Consider the following 25,221-nt stretch of genomic DNA (forward strand, 5'->3'; position numbering starts at 1 on the left):
GGGCAAGCCGAGTTGCAATGAGTAATATAGTGGGGTGCAGCCATAGCGATCCCGGATATCGACGCCCAACAAGTGGCTTTCGATTAGATAACGAGCGACGTCTTCGTTTCCAAAGGAAACCGCTCTGTGAAGCAAAGTTTGCCCTTTCTCATCTTGAGAAGTGGTCCCCGGATCCGCTCCCAAGTCTATAAGAAGCTTCACGGTTTCTAAATGCCCCCTGGTACATGCCATCCAAAGAGGACAGTCATTTCCCTCGGTTGTCATATTGACTGTTGATCGTGCGCAGATGCTGTTGAAAGCAATGCTTTTGACCCATTCTGTATCCCCAAGTCTCGCAGCGAAGTGAATCGGAAGTAGGGACAGCTGACATTTATCAATGGCTCTAATGGCACCAGCAGCAGCACTGTTGTTCATCTCCTCTGCCAGTTCGAGAGCACTTTTGCCTGTGGTCTGTGCCGTGGTTTCAGAGTCAATTGGTTTTAACTGTACCATATCTGACAGCCATAAGGGAAGCCACGCTGGGCTTGTAGTGGAGTCTTCCCAGGAGTCTGCCAGCTGCCAGAGAACATCAATAACAGCAGGTCTGTTACCCCAGGCCGCTCTGTGCAGGAGAGTGAACCCGCTGCTGTCTCTCACAAAGCTGTCCACGCGCAGGTCGTCATTCCCATCCTCCGAGTCACTGGAATGGGTATTAAGAATGGACAGGAGGGTTCTGTAGTCATTCTCACTAGCCGCTTTAAACGCTTGCTGTACTGTCGTCTCTGTTTAGAAAAGCACACACACAGTTAAAAGATTACAAGCGCTTATTGACACATTGCGCTAGATTATTTAGGCGTGTGCATTTTCTTCACTTCAAACAAACATGCACACATCTTGAAAGCAAAGAAAATCTTACAACTTTACAGAAGTCATACAATAAAAATGCACAACTGGACAATTCAACGAGGTGGAGTCCGAAATCTAAAAGTACCGGAACGCCTCTAAAATTTTGTTTTTCTTAAACAAGAATGATAGAAATTCATATTGCATTTACTGAACTTCAAGTAACGCATATAACCGATTGCGCATTTTTCTTTCTCCATCCTTTCAGAATGATTTATCTGTTTGTGTGTCAGAGGCAGAACGATGGCGTGTGAGCGGTTGCCTTTAGAAAGTAAACCGCTGTACACTACTATTCTTCTTGCTTTGTTCTCTTGCAGGTGAAGACTGTATTTTTCACTATGAGATTCAGCGTGCCAGCGGAGACAAACAACAATAAACAACATTACTAATAAAACCCCCGTTTCTTTTGTAAACATGTGTATTTATTCTATGGTTCTTCTCGAGTGGTTAGCTGATCAGTATTAGTTGGTAGGTTGTTGTAAGATGCCAGCTATGGTTTTCACCTCAAAGCCAGGAGCGACTGGAAGCCCTACGAATGTCTATCGGCTTGTTTTTGAACATGGTACCAGCACCCTATGGTAAGACGATCTAAAGAGATCGGACACGCTAATATCGTGCATAGCGTGTACACAGAGCTCGCGGAGAAGACAGAATGGTTGACACACCTCATCACAGTGGACAATGTCAATAGAACAATGTGACCCAACGCAGCGGGAATCATAGCATACATAAACTGAGATTGTGCTCGTGGATGCAAAGTGCAGCACCATACTATACAAGAACGAGAACAACCGTAGAACATACGCACAGTTTAATATACATGACACTGTTCCAGGCTGTTGTAAAAGAAAAAACAGATTTGTGAATATCAAATATATATATTTTGATATATATATATATATATATATATATATATATATATATATATATATATATATATATAAAACAATCGATATACTAATAAACAAATTGTTTTTTGTTAAAAACAATAATTCCGGCTATGGTACCATGCAAAAATTTACTTTTTTACCTCCTGAATGGAGGAATTAGTCAGGAACTCCTAAATTTGTATTTTATTATTATTATTATTATTATTATTATTATTATTATTATTATTATTATTATTATTTTATTATTATTGCGTCGCACTCAGATAAACTAATTTTCAGCACTCAATTGCAATCGCCAGAACAGACTTGCAGCCAAATTTAAATTTAAACATGGAATCGTATCTATCTAGCTTTCTAAATATTACAGTATAAAATGTACCAATAATATATATTTTTTAAAGATTTTCTTTCCACGGAAAAATAGTGCGTGATGTGTTCTTAATTACTTTTTGTTGTTAATAATTATTTCAAGACACCGGTATCCAGATTCGTATTACTTCTATCTGCAGTGCAGTCCGCTATCAAAACATTATTGTGTCTGCTCACAGAACAGATTTAGTTTTGTATATAGGGGTTTTTTTTTGTAAGACGACAATTGTAACAAAATGTAAAAATGTAACCTTTAGCTAACCAAAGTAAGGCATTATTGGAAACAAAGCAAACAGACGCCTTGTTAGAAAAATAAGCGTCCTTCGGATGAGACGTGACACCGAGGTTCTGTTGGAAGTGACTCTGCAGCAGCAGTTGTGGTGCGTAGTTCACCCCCTCTGGAAGACCTGCTAAATGACTAATTAATTCAATAAAATTGTGCTGTTTTCTATGGGACATTAATTGGGCTGGTGGAGCGCAAATCACGCTGGGTTTACTTTTATTTTTTTAACCCTGTGGGGGAGGGAATTGTCTTCATTAATAAAAAAAGATATTTGATAATTACAGAGGTTTAATAAGTTAATGAAGGGGTGGATAAAATCTTACATATTTAACATATATTTAAACAGCTGAATACAGCCTAATATGTTTTGCCGTCATACCTAAGTAAGAACTGCAACAACAACAATTTTACTACGAGGCTACTACTGCTGCTACAACAACAACAACAACAACAACTACTACTACCACTACCAGTACTACTACTACTACTACTACTACTACTACTACTACTACTAATAATAATAATAATAATAATAATAATAATAATAATAATAATAATAATAATAATAATAATAATAACATTGGGTACTTATTGTGTCAGCAATTACGCAATACACACAAAATAATATTCTTTATTCTGATTGTTTAATACAAAGAAATAAATTCATACCATATTTTTCCAGTTGTCGTATGCTTTGCTTTAATTCTTCGTAACATTCTTGGATATTTTTTGGCAGAGGCTGGGGTCTCGAGTCCAAAATGATTTTGAGAAACGACATAAATATCTTTTTATTTACTTTCACTGCCATTTCCCCATGCGCCACATAGAACTGCATCTCATTGGAACCGGGCTCTTCCGGGCCATAGAAATATTCACTCCCGCAAAACTCCACACCGAACCCGTCTTCAAACGAAAACGTCCTGCCTGAGATTAGATTCTTGACGTAATGAGGGGTAACACTATTATCCAAGCGTCTCAAAAACGCCCGGATGGGGAATGGAATACTCATCCAAACATCTTCCAAAATAACTTTGCCTCCTTCCAGCCAGGTACAAGTCAGTCCTGATGAACTGAACCCCATTCTGTTTGGTAACAATGACCTCGTTGATTATGTCTTCTTTTAGCTTTAAGATACTGTTGTTTTTCGGTTTTATGTCAAACGTGGATATCTGCATTGCAGAGGTGAAGTGGACGCCTTCTTAAGATCAACGCGCCTTTACCACGTCACGATATAAGCGATTGCATGATCGCACGCACTCACAATAATACATTAAACAAGCTTTTGATATACCATTGATGTTGTGTGTTTCAGATATCTAAAACGTGCCACTGTTTACAACATGGATTCCACTAATAGAACGTTTTTAATAATGACTGCGTTTTTCTTGGAGTGCGCAGTTGTATAGCAGTATTGTGCACTTCAGATTAATAAATGGTTAATAGTTCGATGACATCAGAGTATACACTGCAGCAAAAAAAAAAAAAAAAAAAAAAAAAAAAAACAGACGGGTATTCTTTTCTTTCTTTGGGGAACATTCTGGACACAGTCCCTTTGTTTGTGTTTGGAGTTATCAAGGCTGGAAGGCTGGGAAGAAAATATATATATATATATATATATATTTTTTTTTTTTTGGTAAGATTTGTGTTTAAAGCTCGACTTTTGTTTTTCACTAATTCTACCTGAGCCATTAGTTAAACTAACATTACATTATATATATAGTTTTTAAATTTAGACCAAATGTCCAGACGCTGGAAGCTTTTAGTTTCGGACAGCGCCTTCCAGCACTATGATGGATATTTGTTCTGTGGTCGCCTGGTCAAAGGCTGCCATAATATTTATACATTTATAGAACTGGTCCATAAAGGGGAAGTGGCCCTTGGTGACATCTCCAGTGACCGGAGGCACTTGCCAGTCGGTGTAATCCATGTCCAGTACAAAGTGAGTCGCCCTCAAACTAGAGGCGCCGGGGTGAGGTGTGGGTATCAGTCAAGATTTGCAGGCACCCCTACCGTGACCGGACCAGCGGAGAACTATGAACCCAAGACTCTTACGGAAGCCAATATATGGACAAGGGAAGCTTTACACACTGCTCTAAAAGAAGCATTCGAGGAGGCTTTTAACAAGGACCCAAGAGCCCCGCGGGTGAGCCAGCCACTCCCCTCCCAGGGATCCATGGATGCGTATTTTGAAGGGAAGGTGTGCATTGGAAGAAAACCCGTTTCATACGAGATCCAGCACAACAGGAAAGCCTTTTCTTACATGCCGTTTATCGGACCATCTGAAGATGAGTACTGGATGGCAGCGATTTGCAATGCTAATGTGGACAGGAGAGAAGTCACTGTCAAAGTGTTTTATTTTCTACATACAGAACACAGATTGATTTAGAATAGTATGTGTGTCTGTTCCGTATTTACACAGTATCTGCACCTATTGAACCATTTTTAAAAGGTACTTTTTTGTTCTCTTCAGTGCAGTAGATAACGTCTTAATACCATTCGAGTTTTGTTGTAACATCATGTAACAAGCTATACGAAAACACATGTATGGGAATAAAAACTGAGAGAGGTCAATCGAATCCACTGCCCCGGGCAATCGAATCCACTGCCCCGGGCAATCGAATCCACTGCCCCGCTTTAATCATCCAATTACTCAAAGAAATGGGACAGAAAAGCAGGGCGTGGGTCTAAATGAAAAGCGCAGGGCCAGGTGGAAAGGGCGTGGCAAGATTTTGCAGCAGTAATACAATGTAATACAATTCAATGATATAGGCTGTATTTATAACCATTCGTTAACTTTTTTTTGACATATTTGGAGTCGGAAATCAAAACCGAATTGCTCTAAACAAATGCGCATACAGAAAAACTGCTATTTTTTATATAATATATCATCAGCACCAGAACTGATTTTCCTTTCGTTTTCCATACTACATCGTTCATGTTACCATTTTATAATATTTTACATTTGTAAACAGGGTATGGCTATGCTGGTAAAGCCTGACTTTCATAATATATATCAAGACGTCAATAAAGAAGAGTTTTCGATAAGAAGAAACATTTTGAAAACAACAGTCAAATGTGTGCGTATGCATGAAGGTACTATCAATACATACAAATATGTATGCATGAAGGTACTATAAATACATACACATATGTATGCATGCAGGTACTGTAAATACATACAAATATGTATGCATGCAGGTACTGTAAATACATACACATATGTATGCATGCAGGTACTGTAATACATACAAATATGTATGCATCTATTTACAATAGTTTCCCCTGCAGCTACCCAATAATAGCAATCTTACATTTTGAAAACTCTACCTTTCCAAAAATATCTTTGATATGTTCATTTATGAAAACAAGAATACAGTCAATTAAGAGGGTGGGGTCAGCCGAAAGGTCAACCTCCCACATTAGGGTTTATTAACTTTGTACTTATGAACCTGTTAATGTGTCTGGAATTATGACTCCGAGTAAAACCTGTTTAAATATAACAAATACATGAATACAACAACAAAATAAAATACAAAATAAAGTATTATATTAGTATGTGGTTTCCAAGCGTATCAATTTACACGTGAAATTATTTGGGTATATCAGGTTTGTGCCTGAAAAAAAAAAAAAACCAACCAAAGAGAGGTATAGGGTAAATCTCATTAACTCGTGTAAATGACAAACACACGGGAAAATCCACGGCCAGTCTGGCATAGAAACCCGCATTTCACGTGAAAATGTTAATGAGCGTGCTTATGCTTAACTATAAATACTGCAAGGAGCAGGTCAATTGTTACTGTGGATTCCATGACACAGAACGTAGTGGGCGGTTTTATTTGGTTAGCAGTGCTGCAGTTCACCCTAACGCTAATGCGGGCGGCTTTTTTATTATAGTTTTTTGTTGCTGTGTCTGGTCTGTCATCTTGTATATTTCTTGTGGGTTTACAGTTCTGTATAAAATCACTTACCATGAACTGCGTTATGCCTTTGTTATAATATTAAAGTACCTGTTTAAGAATACCCTTATAAAAACTACGCTAAAGTTAACCAGTGAGCTGCTGAAACCGCTGCTGTCCAGTTGAAACTTGCGGCTGAGGTAACCTTCACAATTGGCAAGTGCGCTCATAATGCGGGCTTGGGCTTTTTTTACATTTTTCTTTTTTTTTTTTTTTTAAATAGTCGCGGGTTTTCGCTTGTTTTGGGCGTGTTTTGAAAGGCAGTACCGCTTTATTTTCTCGCGAGACTTGGCAACACTGGTACCCTTCCCTGTTTGTCTCACAGGCAGCAACTGATTCCACCCCATGTTGTTGTTGACAATAGTTTGTGCAGGATACAGCAGTCCGTGGCAATTCTGGAAACTAACTAATGCTGCACTTCAGTCCATTTCATCAGTATCCGCCACCACCCTTTCAAGTGCCCACTATCCGTATTTGCCCACGCGTGGTGCTGCGTGCTTCCACAGCAACGGTCAGCCATCCAGGCGGGTAGGGTTTCTAAGCCAGGGTAGTATCAAAGCATCATCTGATCTCCTCTATGCTGTATTGCCTGAATGAAAGGGATATATATATATATATATATATATATATATATATATATATATATATATATATATATATCACCTTTCTCATTCATTCATTTGCATGACATCGGGTGAAAAGCCCTGTAAAATAAATTGAGGGAACGGAACCCCAAAGCATTTTACGAGAGATATTTCTCATATAAATGTCTCGAGTTAAACAAACAAACAAAAAAAAAACATGAATGTCTTCAGGTACTTGAAACTGTACACAATAAAAAACAACTCAACAAACATTATCCAATCCCTGATCTGAACATTATCCGAACTGTTATAAAACTTATTAATGCCTTTCCTTATTTTAGTTATCTTTATGGCTTTATGTTGACGTTTTAACATAAAATATAAGTCTTGTAGTGAATTTACTCTGAGCAGATAAAGACCCTTGGAAAACACACACGTGGCGGTGCAGTATTACAGAGTAACATTGCATTTAAAATGGAAGGCTCTTTTTGAATGCCTACATTACCATTTAATATTGCGCAGTATTTATCGTGATTACTCATCACTTCAAGGTAATGTTGCATTTTTTAACTCTCAGTGTTAAATTAGAGAGCAAGTTACTCCCAGACCAAAAACATTATCTGGAGCGCTGAGAACAATGCAAGAGTTGTCATTTATATCCTTTATATACATACCTGCCTGAAGACCTCTGGGCGTGAGAATGTCATCATTTTTGTTCAGTAATCAGTGACATAGAAACAATAGGCACTCATGTGTGAATTGTTACACTTTGTGCTTTATTCAGGCATCTTAATCATCTTTTAAAAAGTATCAATCATGTGTTTGACCATGTGTGGCTGTGTCCCTTTTTTCTTACTATTTAAAATTAATCACATGTGTGACCTGTGTTGAACTTAAGTAATCAGATAGGGGCCCCTAGATCCCTATATATATATATATATATATATATATATATATATATATATATATATATATATAATATATATATATATATAATAAAGGCGTACATCTTTTGATTTTATCTTGGAATGACAGCCTGACATTTTCTAGGTTAAACTGAGCTGGGACATGACATTCACTTGGAAATGCTACATTGCCAAGCTAATTTGCATGTATGTGAATTGTTATAAGTTAAAACAGACAATAATAATTGGTATTGCTAAAACACTGGCTTTACATGAATCAAAATACTGCAAAACGTTGCTTGTTCTTGCCCTGAATGAAAATGCGTTTTGCTGTGGTTTCGTTTTGTTGGGTGTTCTGCATGTACATGACAGCATTGTGTTGACTGTACAAAGTTTGGCCATTTCCATTATGGCTAGAGGACTGGTAGAGCATTAACAGCAACAATGTTAGCTAGCTAAAGTGTAAAAAACAAATGTGACAGTGACTGATGAATATGGAATAATACAGCAGGAGGACAAAACCGGTCCTTGAAAGATAGCATGCAAATACTTTTCCAGCAAATGCATTGCTAAAACACTGGCCTCTTCCAAGCCACAGGCCTCTTCCATGCCACTAGCCTTTTCCACGCCACAGGCCTCTTCCATGCCACAGGCCTCTTCCATGCCACTAGCCTTTTCCATGCCACAGGCCTTTTCCATGCCACTGGCCTTTTCCATGCCACTCATTTGTTCCAGGGTCATGGATAAAGCCGGTGTTTTAGCAATGCACACAACAAGCTGGAATCGCCTGGGCACTAGGATGTGTTTTTATATGTGTGCTTCTATATGTAAGTTTGTATATGTGTGTTTCTATATGTGTGTTTGTATGTGTGTTTCTATTATTTATTTAGCAAAATGTCAAACTATCTGAATTATTTAAAATAAATTATTATTTGAACAGTAGGTTTGTCACAAAATGGATTGTTAATAATTGAAGGGATGTTTTTTCTTTTAATTTGTCAAGTATATTGTTTGTTGTTTTGGATACTGTAAGCAAACTACAAACAATACATTTGAATAAATAACCATGATCTGTAATTTACACTGACAAGCGAAGATGATTCCTATTCAAGTGAGCAGTTCCACCCGATTTGATTGTAATAATGCATTGATTGGGCATCATGAAGACCATTTGAATGCGTGTTTGTGTGAGCCTGCAAGGCTCCTTACACTCTATGCAAGTCAGGAGCGCACACACCCATTACTCAAACTTTCATGTTCACCAAAAAGTATAATAAAACAACAAGGAGCTTTGGAAGAAATTTACAAAGAACAATTTGGCAAAAATGCATGGAAATGTAAAGCAATCATATAAAGGCAGTAGTTTTTCCATCAGAAGCATATCAAAACCATTGGACCAGTTGTTCTGTGAATTGTGCAGTCTATGTATTGTGGCAAAGTGGGGTTGCTTTGCACGTTTGGGTCTTCTAGTGTATAAAAGAAGCACTCTGAATTTAAAACAGGGCAGTGCCTGTATATTTATTAATTTGTAAACACAAATAAACAAAATAAATATCTAGGCGGCTAAGCTATTTGACAGTCACCAAACAAAAGTAACACAATACCTTTTCTATATAGACCTGTCCGCACTAGCTACCTACAGGCCTTGCTGAAGAATCACTGCAACCCAAAAACGAGAGAAGTAGTGCAGCGATTTAAATTGAATTGGAAGAACAGAGAGTCTGACGAGACTGTTGGAGAACATGATGCAGAACTAAGGAAGTTGGAACAGGACTGTAACTATGGAAACAATTCTCCAGACTCAGCTGCTGTTTCCAAAGGTCACAGGAGACAGTAAACAAAATGTTTAGAAACAGAGAACAGCAGGAAAAGCCAAAAGTCAGTGAAGAAGTCACAAGACATGGGACATACACCATTTACAGTATGAAGCAATCACACAATATCAGGCATACACCATGTACAGTATGAAGCAATCACACAACATGAGGCATACACCATGTACAGTATGAAGCAATAACACAACATGAGGCATACACCATGTAAAGAATGAAGCACTCACACAACATGAGGCATTCACCATGTGCAGTATGAAGCAATCACATAACATGAGGCATAAACCATGTACATTATGAAGAAATCAAACAACATGGGACATACACAATGTACAGTATGAAGCAATCACACAACATCAGGCATACACCATGTACAATATGAATCAATCACACAACATGAGGCATACACCATGTACAGTATGAAGCAATCACACAACATGAGGCATACACCATGTACAGTATGAAGCAATCACACAACATGAGGCATACACCATGTACAGTATGAAGCAATCACACAACATGAGGCATACACCATGTACAGTATGAAGCAATCACACAACATGAGGCATACACCATGTACAGTATGAAGCAATCACACAACATGAGGCATACACCATGTACAGTATGAAGCAATCACACAACATGAGGCATACACCATGTACAGTATGAAGCAATCACACAACATGAGGCATACACCATGTACAGTATGAAGCAATCACACAACATGAGGCATACACCATGTACAGTATGAAGCAATCACACAACATGAGGCATACACCATGTACAGTATGAAGCAATCACACAACATGAGGCATACACCATGTACAGTATGAAGCAATCACACAACATGAGGCATACACCATGTACAGTATGAAGCAATCACACAACATGAGGCATACACCATGTACAGTATGAAGCAATCACACAACATGAGGCATACACCATGTACAGTATGAAGCAATCACACAACATGAGGCATACACCATGTACAGTATGAAGCAATCACACAACATGAGGCATACACCATGTACAGTATGAAGCAATCACACAACATGAGGCATACACCATGTACAGTATGAAGCAATCACACAACATGAGGCATACACCATGCATAGTATGAAGCAATCACACAACATGAGGCATACACCATGCATAGTATGAAGCAATCACACAACATGAGGCATACACCATGTACAGTATGAAGCAATCACACAACATGAGGCATACACCATGTACAGTATGAAGCAATCACACAACATGAGGCATACACCATGTACAGTATGAAGCAATCACACAACATGAGGCATACACCATGTACAGTATGAAGCAATCACACAACATGAGGCATACACCATGTACAGTATGAAGCAATCACACAACATGAGGCATACACCATGTACAGTATGAAGCAATCTCACAACATGAGGCATACACCATGCATAGTATGAAGCAATCACACAACATGAGGCATACACCATGTACAGTATGAAGCAATCACACAACATGAGGCATACACCATGTACAGTATGAAGCAATCACACAACATGAGGCATACACCATGTACAGTATGAAGCAATCACACAACATGAGGCATACACCATGTACAGTATGAAGCAATCACACAACATGAGGCATACACCATGTACAGTATGAAGCAATCACACAACATGAGGCATCACCATGTACAGTATGAAGCAATCACACAACATGAGGCATACACCATGTACAATATGAAGCAATCACACAACATGAGGCATACATCATGTACAGAATGAAGAAATCACACAACATGGAGACATACACCATGTAGAGTATGAAGCAATCACACAACATGAGGCATACACCATGTACAATATGAAGCAATCACACAACATGAGGCATACACCATGTACATTATGAAGTAATCACACAACATGGGGCATCACTATGTACAGTATGAAGCAATCACACAACATGAGGCATACACCATGTACAGTATGAAGCAATCACACAACATGAGGCATACACCATGTACAGTATGAAGCAATCACACAACATGAGGCATACACCATGTACAGTATGAAGCAATCACACAACATGAGGCATACACCATGTACAGTATGAAGCAATCACACAACATGAGGCATACACCATGTACAGTATGAAGCAATCACACAACATGAGGCATACACCATGTACAGTATGAAGTAATCACACAACATGAGGCATACACCATGTACAGTATGAAGTAATCACACAACATGAGGCATACACCATGTACAGTATGAAGTAATCACACAACATGAGGCATACACCATGTACAGTATGAAGCAATCACACAACATGAGGCATACACCATGTACAGTATGAAGCAATCACACAACATGAGACATACACCATGTACAGTATGAAGCAATCACACAACATGAGGCATACACCATGTACAGTATGAAGCAATCACACAACATGAGGCATACACCATGTACAGTATGAAGCAATCACACAACATGAGGCATACACCATGTACAGTATGAAGCAATCACACAACATGAGGCATACACCATGTACAGTATGAAGCAATCACACAACATGAGGCATACACCATGTACAGTATGAAGCAATCACACAACATGAGGCATACACCATGTACAGTATGAAGCAATCACACAACATGAGGCATACACCATGTACAGTATGAAGCAATCACACAACATGAGGCATACACCATGTACAGTATGAAGCAATCACACAACATGAGGCATACACCATGTACAGTATGAAGCAATCACACAACATGAGGCATACACCATGTACAGTATGAAGCAATCACACAACATGAGGCATACACCATGTACAGTATGAAGCAATCACACAACATGAGGCATACACCATGTACAGTATGAAGCAATCACACAACATGAGGCATACACCATGTACAGTATGAAGCAATCACACAACATGAGGCATACACCATGTACAGTATGAAGCAATCACACAACATGAGGCATACACCATGTACAGTATGAAGCAATCACACAACATGAGGCATACACCATGTACAGTATGAAGCAATCACACAACATGAGGCATACACCATGTACAGTATGAAGCAATCACACAACATGAGGCATACACCATGTACAGTATGAAGCAATCACACAACATGAGGCATACACCATGTACAGTATGAAGCAATCACACAACATGAGGCATACACCATGTACAGTATGAAGCAATCACACAACATGAGGCATACACCATGTACAGTATGAAGCAATCACACAACATGAGGCATACACCATGTACAGTATGAAGCAATCACACAACATGAGGCATACACCATGTACAGTATGAAGCAATCACACAACATGAGGCATACACCATGTACAGTATGAAGCAATCACACAACATGAGGCATACACCATGTACAGTATGAAGCAATCACACAACATGAGGCATACACCATGTACAGTATGAAGCAATCACACAACATGAGGCATACACCATGTACAGTATGAAGCAATCACACAACATGAGGCATACACCATGTACAGTATGAAGCAATCACACAACATGAGGCATACACCATGTACAGTATGAAGTAATCACACAACATGAGGCATACACCATGTACAGTATGAAGTAATCACACAACATGAGGCATACACCATGTACAGTATGAAGTAATCACACAACATGAGGCATACACCATGTACAGTATGAAGTAATCACACAACATGAGGCATACACCATGTACAGTATGAAGCAATCACACAACATGAGGCATACACCATGTACAGTATGAAGCAATCACACAACATGAGGCATACACCATGTACAGTATGAAGCAATCACACAACATGAGGCATACACCATGTACAGTATGAAGCAATCACACAACATGGGACATACACCATGTACAGTATGAAGCAATCACACAACATGAGGCATACACCATGTACAGTATGAAGCAATCACACAACATGAGGCATACACCATGTACAGTATGAAGCAATCACACAACATGAGGCATACACCATGTACAGTATGAAGCAATCACACAACATGAGGCATACACCATGTACAGTATGAAGCAATCACACAACATGAGGCATACACCATGTACAGTATGAAGCAATCACACAACATGAGGCATACACCATGTACAGTATGAAGCAATCACACAACATGAGGCATACACACACCATGTACAGTATGAAGCAATCACACAACATGAGACATACACCATGCATAGTATGAAGCAATCACACAACATGAGGCATACACCATGTACAGTATGAAGTAATCACACAACATGAGGCATCACCATGTACAGTATGAAGCAATCACACAACATGAGGCATACACCATGTACAGTATGAAGCAATCACACAACATGAGGCATACACCATGTACATTATGAAGTAATCACACAACATGGGACATACACCATGTACAGTATGAAGTAATCACACAACATGAGGCATACACCATGTACAGTATGAAGCAATCATACAACATGAGGCATACACCATGTACAGTATGAAGCAATCACACAACATGAGGCATACACCATGTACAGTATGAAGTAATCACACAACATGGAACACACACCATGTACAGTATGAAGTAATCACACAACATGAGGCATACACCATGTACAGTATGAAGCAATCACACAACATGAGGCATACACCATGTACAGTATGAAGCAATCACACAACATGGGGCATACACCATGTACAGTATGAAGCAATCACACAACATGAGGCATTCACCATGTACAGTATGAAGCAATCACACAGCATGAGGCATACACCAAACTATGAAGGCATGAAACAGAGACTTACAGAAGTAGATTGGAGTAAAATAGAGAAAACACCCACAGAAGAAGGATGGTTGTTCTTCAAAAATGTAGTACTAGAGGCGCAAAACAATTACATCCCTAAAGTAGACAAATCTAAATGTAAAACTAAATTGCCAAAATGGTTTAATAGATCAATTAAAAAAAATATTCAGCGAAAAAAGGCACTTTACAAAGCATTAAAAAAGGACCAAAAAGAAAGTACGCAGAAAGAGTACACAGAACTGCAAACGCAAGTCAAAAAGGAAGTTAGAAAGGCCAAGAGAGAAATAGAAATGAACATTGCTAAGGGAGCTAAAACCAATTCCAAAATGTTTTTCCAATATTACAACAGCAAGAGAACATTCAAAGAGGAGATTAAATGTTTAAGAGATACAAATGGCAAAATCGTAGAGGAAGAAAAAAAAATAGCAAATATGTTAAATGATTACTTTTCACAAGTTTTTACAAAGGAAGATACTGACAACATGCCCCACATGTCATCCAGTTCCTATCCAGTTTTAAATAACTTTAGCATAACCGAGGCAGAAGTGTTAAAGGGACTAGGAGCTCTTAAAATAAACAAATCCCCTGGGCCGGATGAGATCCTCCCAGTAGTACTCAAAGAAATGAAAGAAGTAATTTACAAACCGCTAACCAAGATCATGCAGCAGTCTCTTGACACAGGGGTGGTACCGACAGACTGGAAAATTGCAAAATGTAATACCGATCCACAAAAAGGGAAACAAAACTGAACCAGGTAACTACAGACCAGTAAGCCTGACTTCTATTATATGCAAACTTATGGAAACTATAATAAGATCCAAAATGGAAAATTACCTATATGGTAACAGGGTACTGGGAGACAGTCAACATGGTTTTAGGAAAGGGAGATCGTGCCTAACTAACTTGCTTGATTTTTTTGAGGATGCAACATCGATAATGGATAATTGCAAAGCATATGACATGGTTTATTTAGATTTCCAGAAAGCTTTTGACAAAGTCCCGCACAAAAGATTAATTCTCAAACTGAACGCAGTTGGGATTCAAGGAAACACATGTACATGGATTAGGGAGTGGTTAACATGTAGAAAACAGAAAGTACTGATTAGAGGAAAAACCTCAGAATGGAGTGTGGTAACCAGCGGTGTACCACAGGGATCAGTATTAGGTCCTCTGCTATTCCTAATCTACATTAATGATTTAGATTCTGGTATAGTAAGCAAACTTGTTAAATTTGCAGACGACACAAAAGTAGGAGGAGTGGCAAACACTGTTGCAGCAGCAAAGGTCATTCAAAATGATCTAGACAAGATTCAGAACTGGGCAGACACATGGCAAATGACATTTAATAGAGAAAAGTGTAAGGTACTGCACGCAGGAAATAAAAATGTACATTATAAATATCATATGGGAGATATTGAAATTGGAGAAGGAACCTATGAAAAAGACCTAGGAGTTTTCGTTGACTCAGAAATGTCTTCATCTAGGCAATGTGGGGAAGCTATAAAAAAGGCTAACAAGATGCTCGGATACATTGTGAAAAGTGTTGAATTTAAATCAAGGGAAGTAATGTTAAAACTGTACAATGCACTTGTAAGACCTCATCTTGAATATTGTGTGCAGTTCTGGTCACCTCGCTATAAAAAAGATATTGCTGCTCTAGAAAGAGTGCAAAGAAGAGTGACCAGAATTATTCCGGGCTTAAAAGGCATGTCATATGCAGACAGGCTAAAAGAATTGAATCTGTTCAGTCTTGAACAAAGAAGACTACGTGGCGACCTAATTCAAGCATTCAAAATTCTAAAAGGTATTGACAGTGTCGACCCAAGGGACTTTTTCAGCCTGAAAAAAGAAACAAGGACCAGGGGTCACAAATGGAGTTTAGAAAAAGGGGCATTCAGAACAGAAAATAGGAGACACTTTTTTACACAGAGAATTGTGAGGGTCTGGAATCAACTCCCCAGTAATGTTGTTGAAGCTGACACCCTGGGATCCTTCAAGAAGCTGCTTGATGAGATTTTGGGATCAATAAGCTACTAACAACCAAACGAGCAAGATGGGCCGAATGGCCTCCTCTCGTTTGTAAACTTTCTTATGTTCTTATGTTCTTATGTACAGTATGATGCAATCACACAACATGGGAAATAAACCATGTAGAGTATGAAGCAATCACACAACATCAGGCATACACCATGCATAGTATGAAGCAATCACACAACATGAGGCATACACCATGTACAGTTTGAAGCAATCACACAACATGGGACATAGACCATGTAGAGTATGAAGCAATCACACAATATAAGGCATACACCATGTAGAGTATGAAGTAATCACACAACATGGGACATACACTATGTACATTATGAAGCAATCACACAACATGAGGCATACACCATGTACAGTATGAAGTAATCACACAACATGAGGCATACACCATGTACAGTATGAAGTAATCACACAACATGGGGCATACACCATGTACAGTATGAAGTAATCATACAACATGAGGCATACACCATGTACAGTATGAAGCAATCACACAACATGAGGCATACACCATGTACAGTATGAAGCAATCACACAACATGAGGCATACACCATGTACAGTATGAAGCAATCACACAACATGAGGCATACACCATGTACAGTATGAAGCAATCACACAACATGAGGCATACACCATGTACAGTATGAAGCAATCACACAACATGAGGCATACACCATGTACAGTATGAAGCAATCACACAACATGAGGCATACACCATGTACAGTATGAAGCAATCACACAACATGAGGCATACACCATGTACAGTATGAAGCAATCACACAACATGAGGCATACACCATGTACAGTATGAAGCAATCACACAACATGAGGCATACACCATGTACAGTATGAAGCAATCACACAACATGAGGCATACACCATGCATAGTATGAAGCAATCACACAGCATGAGGCATACACCATGCACAGTATGAAGCAATCACACAACATGAGGCATACACCATGTACAGTATGAAGCAATCACACAACATGAGGCATACACCATGTACAGTATGAAGCAATCACACAACATGAGGCATACACCATGTACAGTATGAAGCAATCACACAACATGAGGCATACACCATGTACAGTATGAAGCAATCACACAACATGAGGCATACACCATGTACAGTATGAAGCAATCACACAACATGAGGCATACACCATGTACAGTATGAAGCAATCACACAACATGAGGCATACACCATGTACAGTATGAAGCAATCACACAACATGAGGCATACACCATGTACAGTATGAAGCAATCACACAACATGAGGCATACACCATGTACAGTATGAAGCAATCACACAACATGAGGCATACACCATGTACAGTATGAAGCAATCACACAACATGAGGCATACACCATGTACAGTATGAAGCAATCACACAACATGAGGCATACACCATGTACAGTATGAAGCAATCACACAACATGAGGCATACACCATGTACAGTATGAAGCAATCACACAACATGAGGCATACACCATGTACAGTATGAAGCAATCACACAACATGAGGCATACACCATGTACAGTATGAAGCAATCACACAACATGAGGCATACACCATGTACAGTATGAAGTAATCACACAACATGAGGCATACACCATGTACAGTATGAAGCAATCACACAACATGAGGCATACACCATGTACAGTATGAAGCAATCACACAACATGAGGCATACACCATGTACAGTATGAAGCAATCACACAACATGAGGCATACACCATGTACAGTATGAAGCAATCACACAACATGAGGCATACACCATGTACAGTATGAAGTAATCACACAACATGAGGCATACACCATGTACAGTATGAAGCAATCACACAACATGAGGCATACACCATGTACAGTATGAAGCAATCACACAACATGAGGCATACACCATGTACAGTATGAAGCAATCACACAACATGAGGCATACACCATGTACAGTATGAAGCAATCACACAACATGAGGCATACACCATGTACAGTATGAAGCAATCACACAACATGAGGCATACACCATGTACAGTATGAAGCAATCACACAACATGAGGCATACACCATGTACAGTATGAAGCAATCACACAACATGAGGCATACACCATGTACAGTATGAAGTAATCACACAACATGAGGCATACACCATGTACAGTATGAAGCAATCACACAACATGAGGCATACACCATGTACAGTATGAAGCAATCACACAACATGAGGCATACACCATGTACAGTATGAAGTAATCACACAACATGAGGCATACACCATGTACAGTATGAAGCAATCACACAACATGAGGCATACACCATGTACAGTATGAAGCAATCACACAACATGAGGCATACACCATGTACAGTATGAAGCAATCACACAACATGAGGCATACACCATGTACAGTATGAAGCAATCACACAACATGAGACATACACCATGTACAGTATGAAGCAATCACACAACATGAGGCATACACCATGTACAGTATGAAGCAATCACACAACATGAGGCATACACCATGTACAGTATGAAGCAATCACACAACATGAGGCATACACCATGTACAGTATGAAGCAATCACACAACATGAGGCATACACCATGTACAGTATGAAGCAATCACACAACATGAGGCATACACCATGTACAGTATGAAGCAATCACACAACATGAGGCATACACCATGTACAGTATGAAGCAATCACACAACATGAGGCATACACCATGTACAGTATGAAGCAATCACACAACATGAGGCATACACCATGTACAGTATGAAGCAATCACACAACATGAGGCATACACCATGTACAGTATGAAGCAATCACACAACATGAGGCATACACCATGTACAGTATGAAGCAATCACACAACATGAGGCATACACCATGTACAGTATGAAGCAATCACACAACATGAGGCATACACCATGTACAGTATGAAGTAATCACACAACATGAGGCATACACCATGTACAGTATGAAGCAATCACACAACATGAGGCATACACCATGTACAGTATGAAGCAATCACACAACATGAGGCATACACCATGTACAGTATGAAGTAATCACACAACATGGGACATACACCATGTACAGTATGAAGCAATCACACAACATGAGGCATACACCATGTACAGTATGAAGCAATCACACAACATGAGGCATACACCATGTACAGTATGAAGCAATCACACAACATGAGGCATACACCATGTACAGTATGAAGCAATCACACAACATGAGGCATACACCATGTACAGTATGAAGCAATCACACAACATGAGGCATACACCATGTACAGTATGAAGTAATCACACAACATGAGGCATACACCATGTACAGTATGAAGCAATCACACAACATGAGGCATACACCATGTACAGTATGAAGCAATCACACAACATGAGGCATACACCATGTACAGTATGAAGCAATCACACAACATGAGGCATACACCATGTACAGTATGAAGCAATCACACAACATGAGGCATACACCATGTACAGTATGAAGCAATCACACAACATGAGGCATACACCATGTACAGTATGAAGCAATCACACAACATGAGGCATACACCATGTACAGTATGAAGCAATCACACAACATGAGGCATACACCATGTACAGTATGAAGCAATCACACAACATGAGGCATACACCATGTACAGTATGAAGCAATCACACAACATGAGGCATACACCATGTACAGTATGAAGCAATCACACAACATGAGGCATACACCATGTACAGTATGAAGCAATCACACAACATGAGGCATACACCATGTACAGTATGAAGCAATCACACAACATGAGGCATACACCATGTACAGTATGAAGCAATCACACAACATGAGGCATACACCATGTACAGTATGAAGCAATCACACAACATGAGGCATACACCATGTACAGTATGAAGCAATCACACAACATGAGGCATACACCATGTACAGTATGAAGCAATCACACAACATGAGGCATACACCATGTACAGTATGAAGTAATCACACAACATGAGGCATACACCATGTACAGTATGAAGCAATCACACAACATGAGGCATACACCATGTACAGTATGAAGCAATCACACAACATGAGGCATACACCATGTACAGTATGAAGCAATCACACAACATGAGGCATACACCATGTACAGTATGAAGCAATCACACAACATGAGGCATACACCATGTACAGTATGAAGCAATCACACAACATGAGGCATACACCATGTACAGTATGAAGCAATCACACAACATGAGGCATACACCATGTACAGTATGAAGCAATCACACAACATGAGGCATACACCATGTACAGTATGAAGTAATCACACAACATGAGGCATACACCATGTACAGTATGAAGCAATCACACAACATGAGGCATACACCATGTACAGTATGAAGCAATCACACAACATGAGGCATACACCATGTACAGTATGAAGCAATCACACAACATGAGGCATACACCATGTACAGTATGAAGCAATCACACAACATGAGGCATACACCATGTACAGTATGAAGCAATCACACAACATGAGGCATACACCATGTACAGTATGAAGCAATCACACAACAGTATGAGGCATACACCATGTACAGTATGAAGCAATCACACAACATGAGGCATACACCATGTACAGTATGAAGCAATCACACAACATGAGGCATACACCATGTACAGTATGAAGCAATCACACAACATGAGGCATACACCATGTACAGTATGAAGCAATCACACAACATGAGGCATACACCATGTACAGTATGAAGCAATCACACAACATGAGGCATACACCATGTACAGTATGAAGCAATCACACAACATGAGGCATACACCATGTACAGTATGAAGCAATCACACAACATGAGGCATACACCATGTACAGTATGAAGCAATCACACAACATGAGGCATACACCATGTACAGTATGAAGCAATCACACAACATGAGGCATACACCATGTACAGTATGAAGCAATCACACAACATGAGGCATACACCATGTACAGTATGAAGCAATCACACAACATGAGGCATACACCATGTACAGTATGAAGCAATCACACAACATGAGGCATACACCATGTACAGTATGAAGCAATCACACAACATGAGGCATACACCATGTACAGTATGAAGCAATCACACAACATGAGGCATACACCATGTACAGTATGAAGCAATCACACAACATGAGGCATACACCATGTACAGTATGAAGCAATCACACAACATGAGGCATACACCATGTACAGTATGAAGCAATCACACAACATGAGGCATACACCATGTACAGTATGAAGCAATCACACAACATGAGGCATACACCATGTACAGTATGAAGCAATCACACAACATGAGGCATACACCATGTACAGTATGAAGCAATCACACAACATGAGGCATACACCATGTACAGTATGAAGCAATCACACAACATGAGGCATACACCATGTACAGTATGAAGCAATCACACAACATGAGGCATACACCATGTACAGTATGAAGCAATCACACAACATGAGGCATACACCATGTACAGTATGAAGCAATCACACAACATGAGGCATACACCATGTACAGTATGAAGCAATCACACAACATGAGGCATACACCATGTACAGTATGAAGCAATCACACAACATGAGGCATACACCATGTACAGTATGAAGCAATCACACAACATGAGGCATACACCATGTACAGTATGAAGCAATCACACAACATGAGGCATACACCATGTACAGTATGAAGTAATCACACAACATGAGGCATACACCATGTACAGTATGAAGCAATCACACAACATGAGGCATACACCATGTACAGTATGAAGCAATCACACAACATGAGGCATACACCATGTACAGTATGAAGTAATCACACAACATGAGGCATACACCATGTACAGTATGAAGCAATCACACAACATGAGGCATACACCATGTACAGTATGAAGCAATCACACAACATGAGGCATACACCATGTACAGTATGAAGCAATCACACAACATGAGGCATACACCATGTACAGTATGAAGCAATCACACAACATGAGGCATACACCATGTACAGTATGAAGCAATCACACAACATGAGGCATACACCATGTACAGTATGAAGCAATCACACAACATGAGGCATACACCATGTACAGTATGAAGCAATCACACAACATGAGGCATACACCATGTACAGTATGAAGCAATCACACAACATGAGGCATACACCATGTACAGTATGAAGCAATCACACAACATGAGGCATACACCATGTACAGTATGAAGCAATCACACAACATGAGGCATACACCATGTACAGTATGAAGCAATCACACAACATGAGGCATACACCATGTACAGTATGAAGCAATCACACAACATGAGGCATACACCATGTACAGTATGAAGCAATCACACAACATGAGGCATACACCATGTACAGTATGAAGCAATCACACAACATGAGGCATACACCATGTACAGTATGAAGCAATCACACAACATGAGGCATACACCATGTACAGTATGAAGCAATCACACAACATGAGGCATACACCATGTACAGTATGAAGCAATCACACAACATGAGGCATACACCATGTACAGTATGAAGCAATCACACAACATGAGGCATACACCATGTACAGTATGAAGCAATCACACAACATGAGGCATACACCATGTACAGTATGAAGCAATCACACAACATGAGGCATACACCATGTACAGTATGAAGCAATCACACAACATGAGGCATACACCATGTACAGTATGAAGCAATCACACAACAGAGGCATACACCATGTACAGTATGAAGCAATCACACAACATGAGGCATACAAAATGTACAGTATGAATCAATCACACAACATGAGGCATACACCATTTTCAGTATGAAGCAATCACACAGCACTAGGCATACACCATGTACAGTATGAATCAATCACACAACATGAGGCATACACCATTTTCAGTATGAAGCAATCACACAGCACTAGGTTTACACCATGTACAGTATGAAGCAATCACACAACATGAGGCATACACCATGTACAGTATGAAGCAATCACACAACATGAGGCATACACCATGTACAGTATGAAGCAATCACACAACATGAGGCATACACCATGTACAGTATGAAGCAATCACACAACATGAGGCATACACCATGTACAGTATGAAGCAATCACACAACATGAGGCATACACCATGTACAGTATGAAGCAATCACACAACATGAGGCATACACCATGTACAGTATGAAGCAATCACACAACATGAGGCATACACCATGTACAGTATGAAGCAATCACACAACATGAGGCATACACCATGTACAGTATGAAGCAATCACACAACATGAGGCATACACCATGTACAGTATGAAGCAATCACACAACATGAGGCATCACCATGTACAGTATGAAGCAATCACACAACATGAGGCATACACCATGTACAGTATGAAGCAATCACACAACATGAGGCATACACCATGTACAATATGAAGCAATCACACAACATGAGGCATACACCATGTACAATATGAAGCAATCACACAACATGAGGCATACACCATGTACAGTATGAAGTAATCACACAACATGAGGCATACACCATGTACAGTATGAAGCAATCACACAACATGAGGCATACACCATGTACAGTATGAAGCAATCACACAACATGAGGCATACACCATGTACAGTATGAAGCAATCACACAACATGAGGCATACACCATGTACAGTATGAAGCAATCACACAACATGAGGCATACACCATGCATAGTATGAAGCAATCATACAACATGAGGCATACTCCATGTACAATATGAAGTATTCACACAACATGAGGCATACACAATGTACAGTATGGAGCAATCACACAGCATGACGCATACACCATGCAGAGTATGAAGCAATCACACAACATAAGGCATACACCATTTACAGTATGAAGCAATCACACAACATGAGGCATACACCATGCATAGTATTAAGCAATCACACAACATGAGGCATACACCATGTACAGTATGAAGCAATCACACAACATGAGGCATACACCATGTACAGTATGAAGAAATCACACAACATGAGGCATACACCATGCACAGTATGAAGCAATCGCACAACATGAGGCATACACCATGCATAGTATGAATCAATCACACAACATGAGGCATACACCATTTTCAGTATGAAGCAATCACACAGCACTAGGTATACACCATGTACAGTATGAAGCAATCACACAACATGAGGCATACACCATGTACAGTATGAAGCAATCAGACATTTCCAAAGTAGCTCCTCTCACTCTTTCACTGGACATTAACAATAAGCATGTGAAACTCAAGGTGGACACATGGTGCGGTGTACCTATTATGAATCAAGTACAGAATTCAGAATTGTGGAACAATACAGGCGTTCCTGAACTTGGGTCATGTCCGATTAACCTGAGGACCTATATAGGAGAAACTGGACATATGTAGAACATCCCAAGCAACAGTGACATACCGAGAGACAGTTCAAGAATTGCCAATAATACTAGTGACTGGTTCAGAACCCATCCTACTGGGCAGAGGCTGGATAGCTGAACTGACTTTGAATTGG

General features: G+C 39.5%; 1 protein-coding gene across 2 annotated transcripts in view; it reads right to left on the minus strand.

The window, feature by feature from the left end:
- LOC121313895 (ankyrin-2-like) overlaps positions 1-3,887 on the minus strand; it is a 5,184-nt gene extending 1,297 nt beyond the window's left edge. For both annotated transcript variants that reach the window (XM_041246681.1, XM_041246680.1), the window contains exons 1-2: positions 3,094-3,887; positions 1-761 (exon numbers count right to left, since the gene is read on the minus strand). The exon at positions 1-761 is cut by the window's left edge. In XM_041246681.1, the coding sequence (XP_041102615.1) occupies positions 1-761; positions 3,094-3,505 (1,173 nt within the window). In that variant the 5' untranslated portion in view covers positions 3,506-3,887. The remainder of the gene's footprint in view (positions 762-3,093) is intronic.
- Between the last annotated feature and the right edge of the window lie 21,334 nt (positions 3,888-25,221).

The sequence above is a fragment of the Polyodon spathula genome, chromosome 4 (genome assembly GCF_017654505.1).
Source record: "Polyodon spathula isolate WHYD16114869_AA chromosome 4, ASM1765450v1, whole genome shotgun sequence".
Taxonomy (NCBI): Eukaryota; Metazoa; Chordata; class Actinopteri; order Acipenseriformes; family Polyodontidae; genus Polyodon; species Polyodon spathula.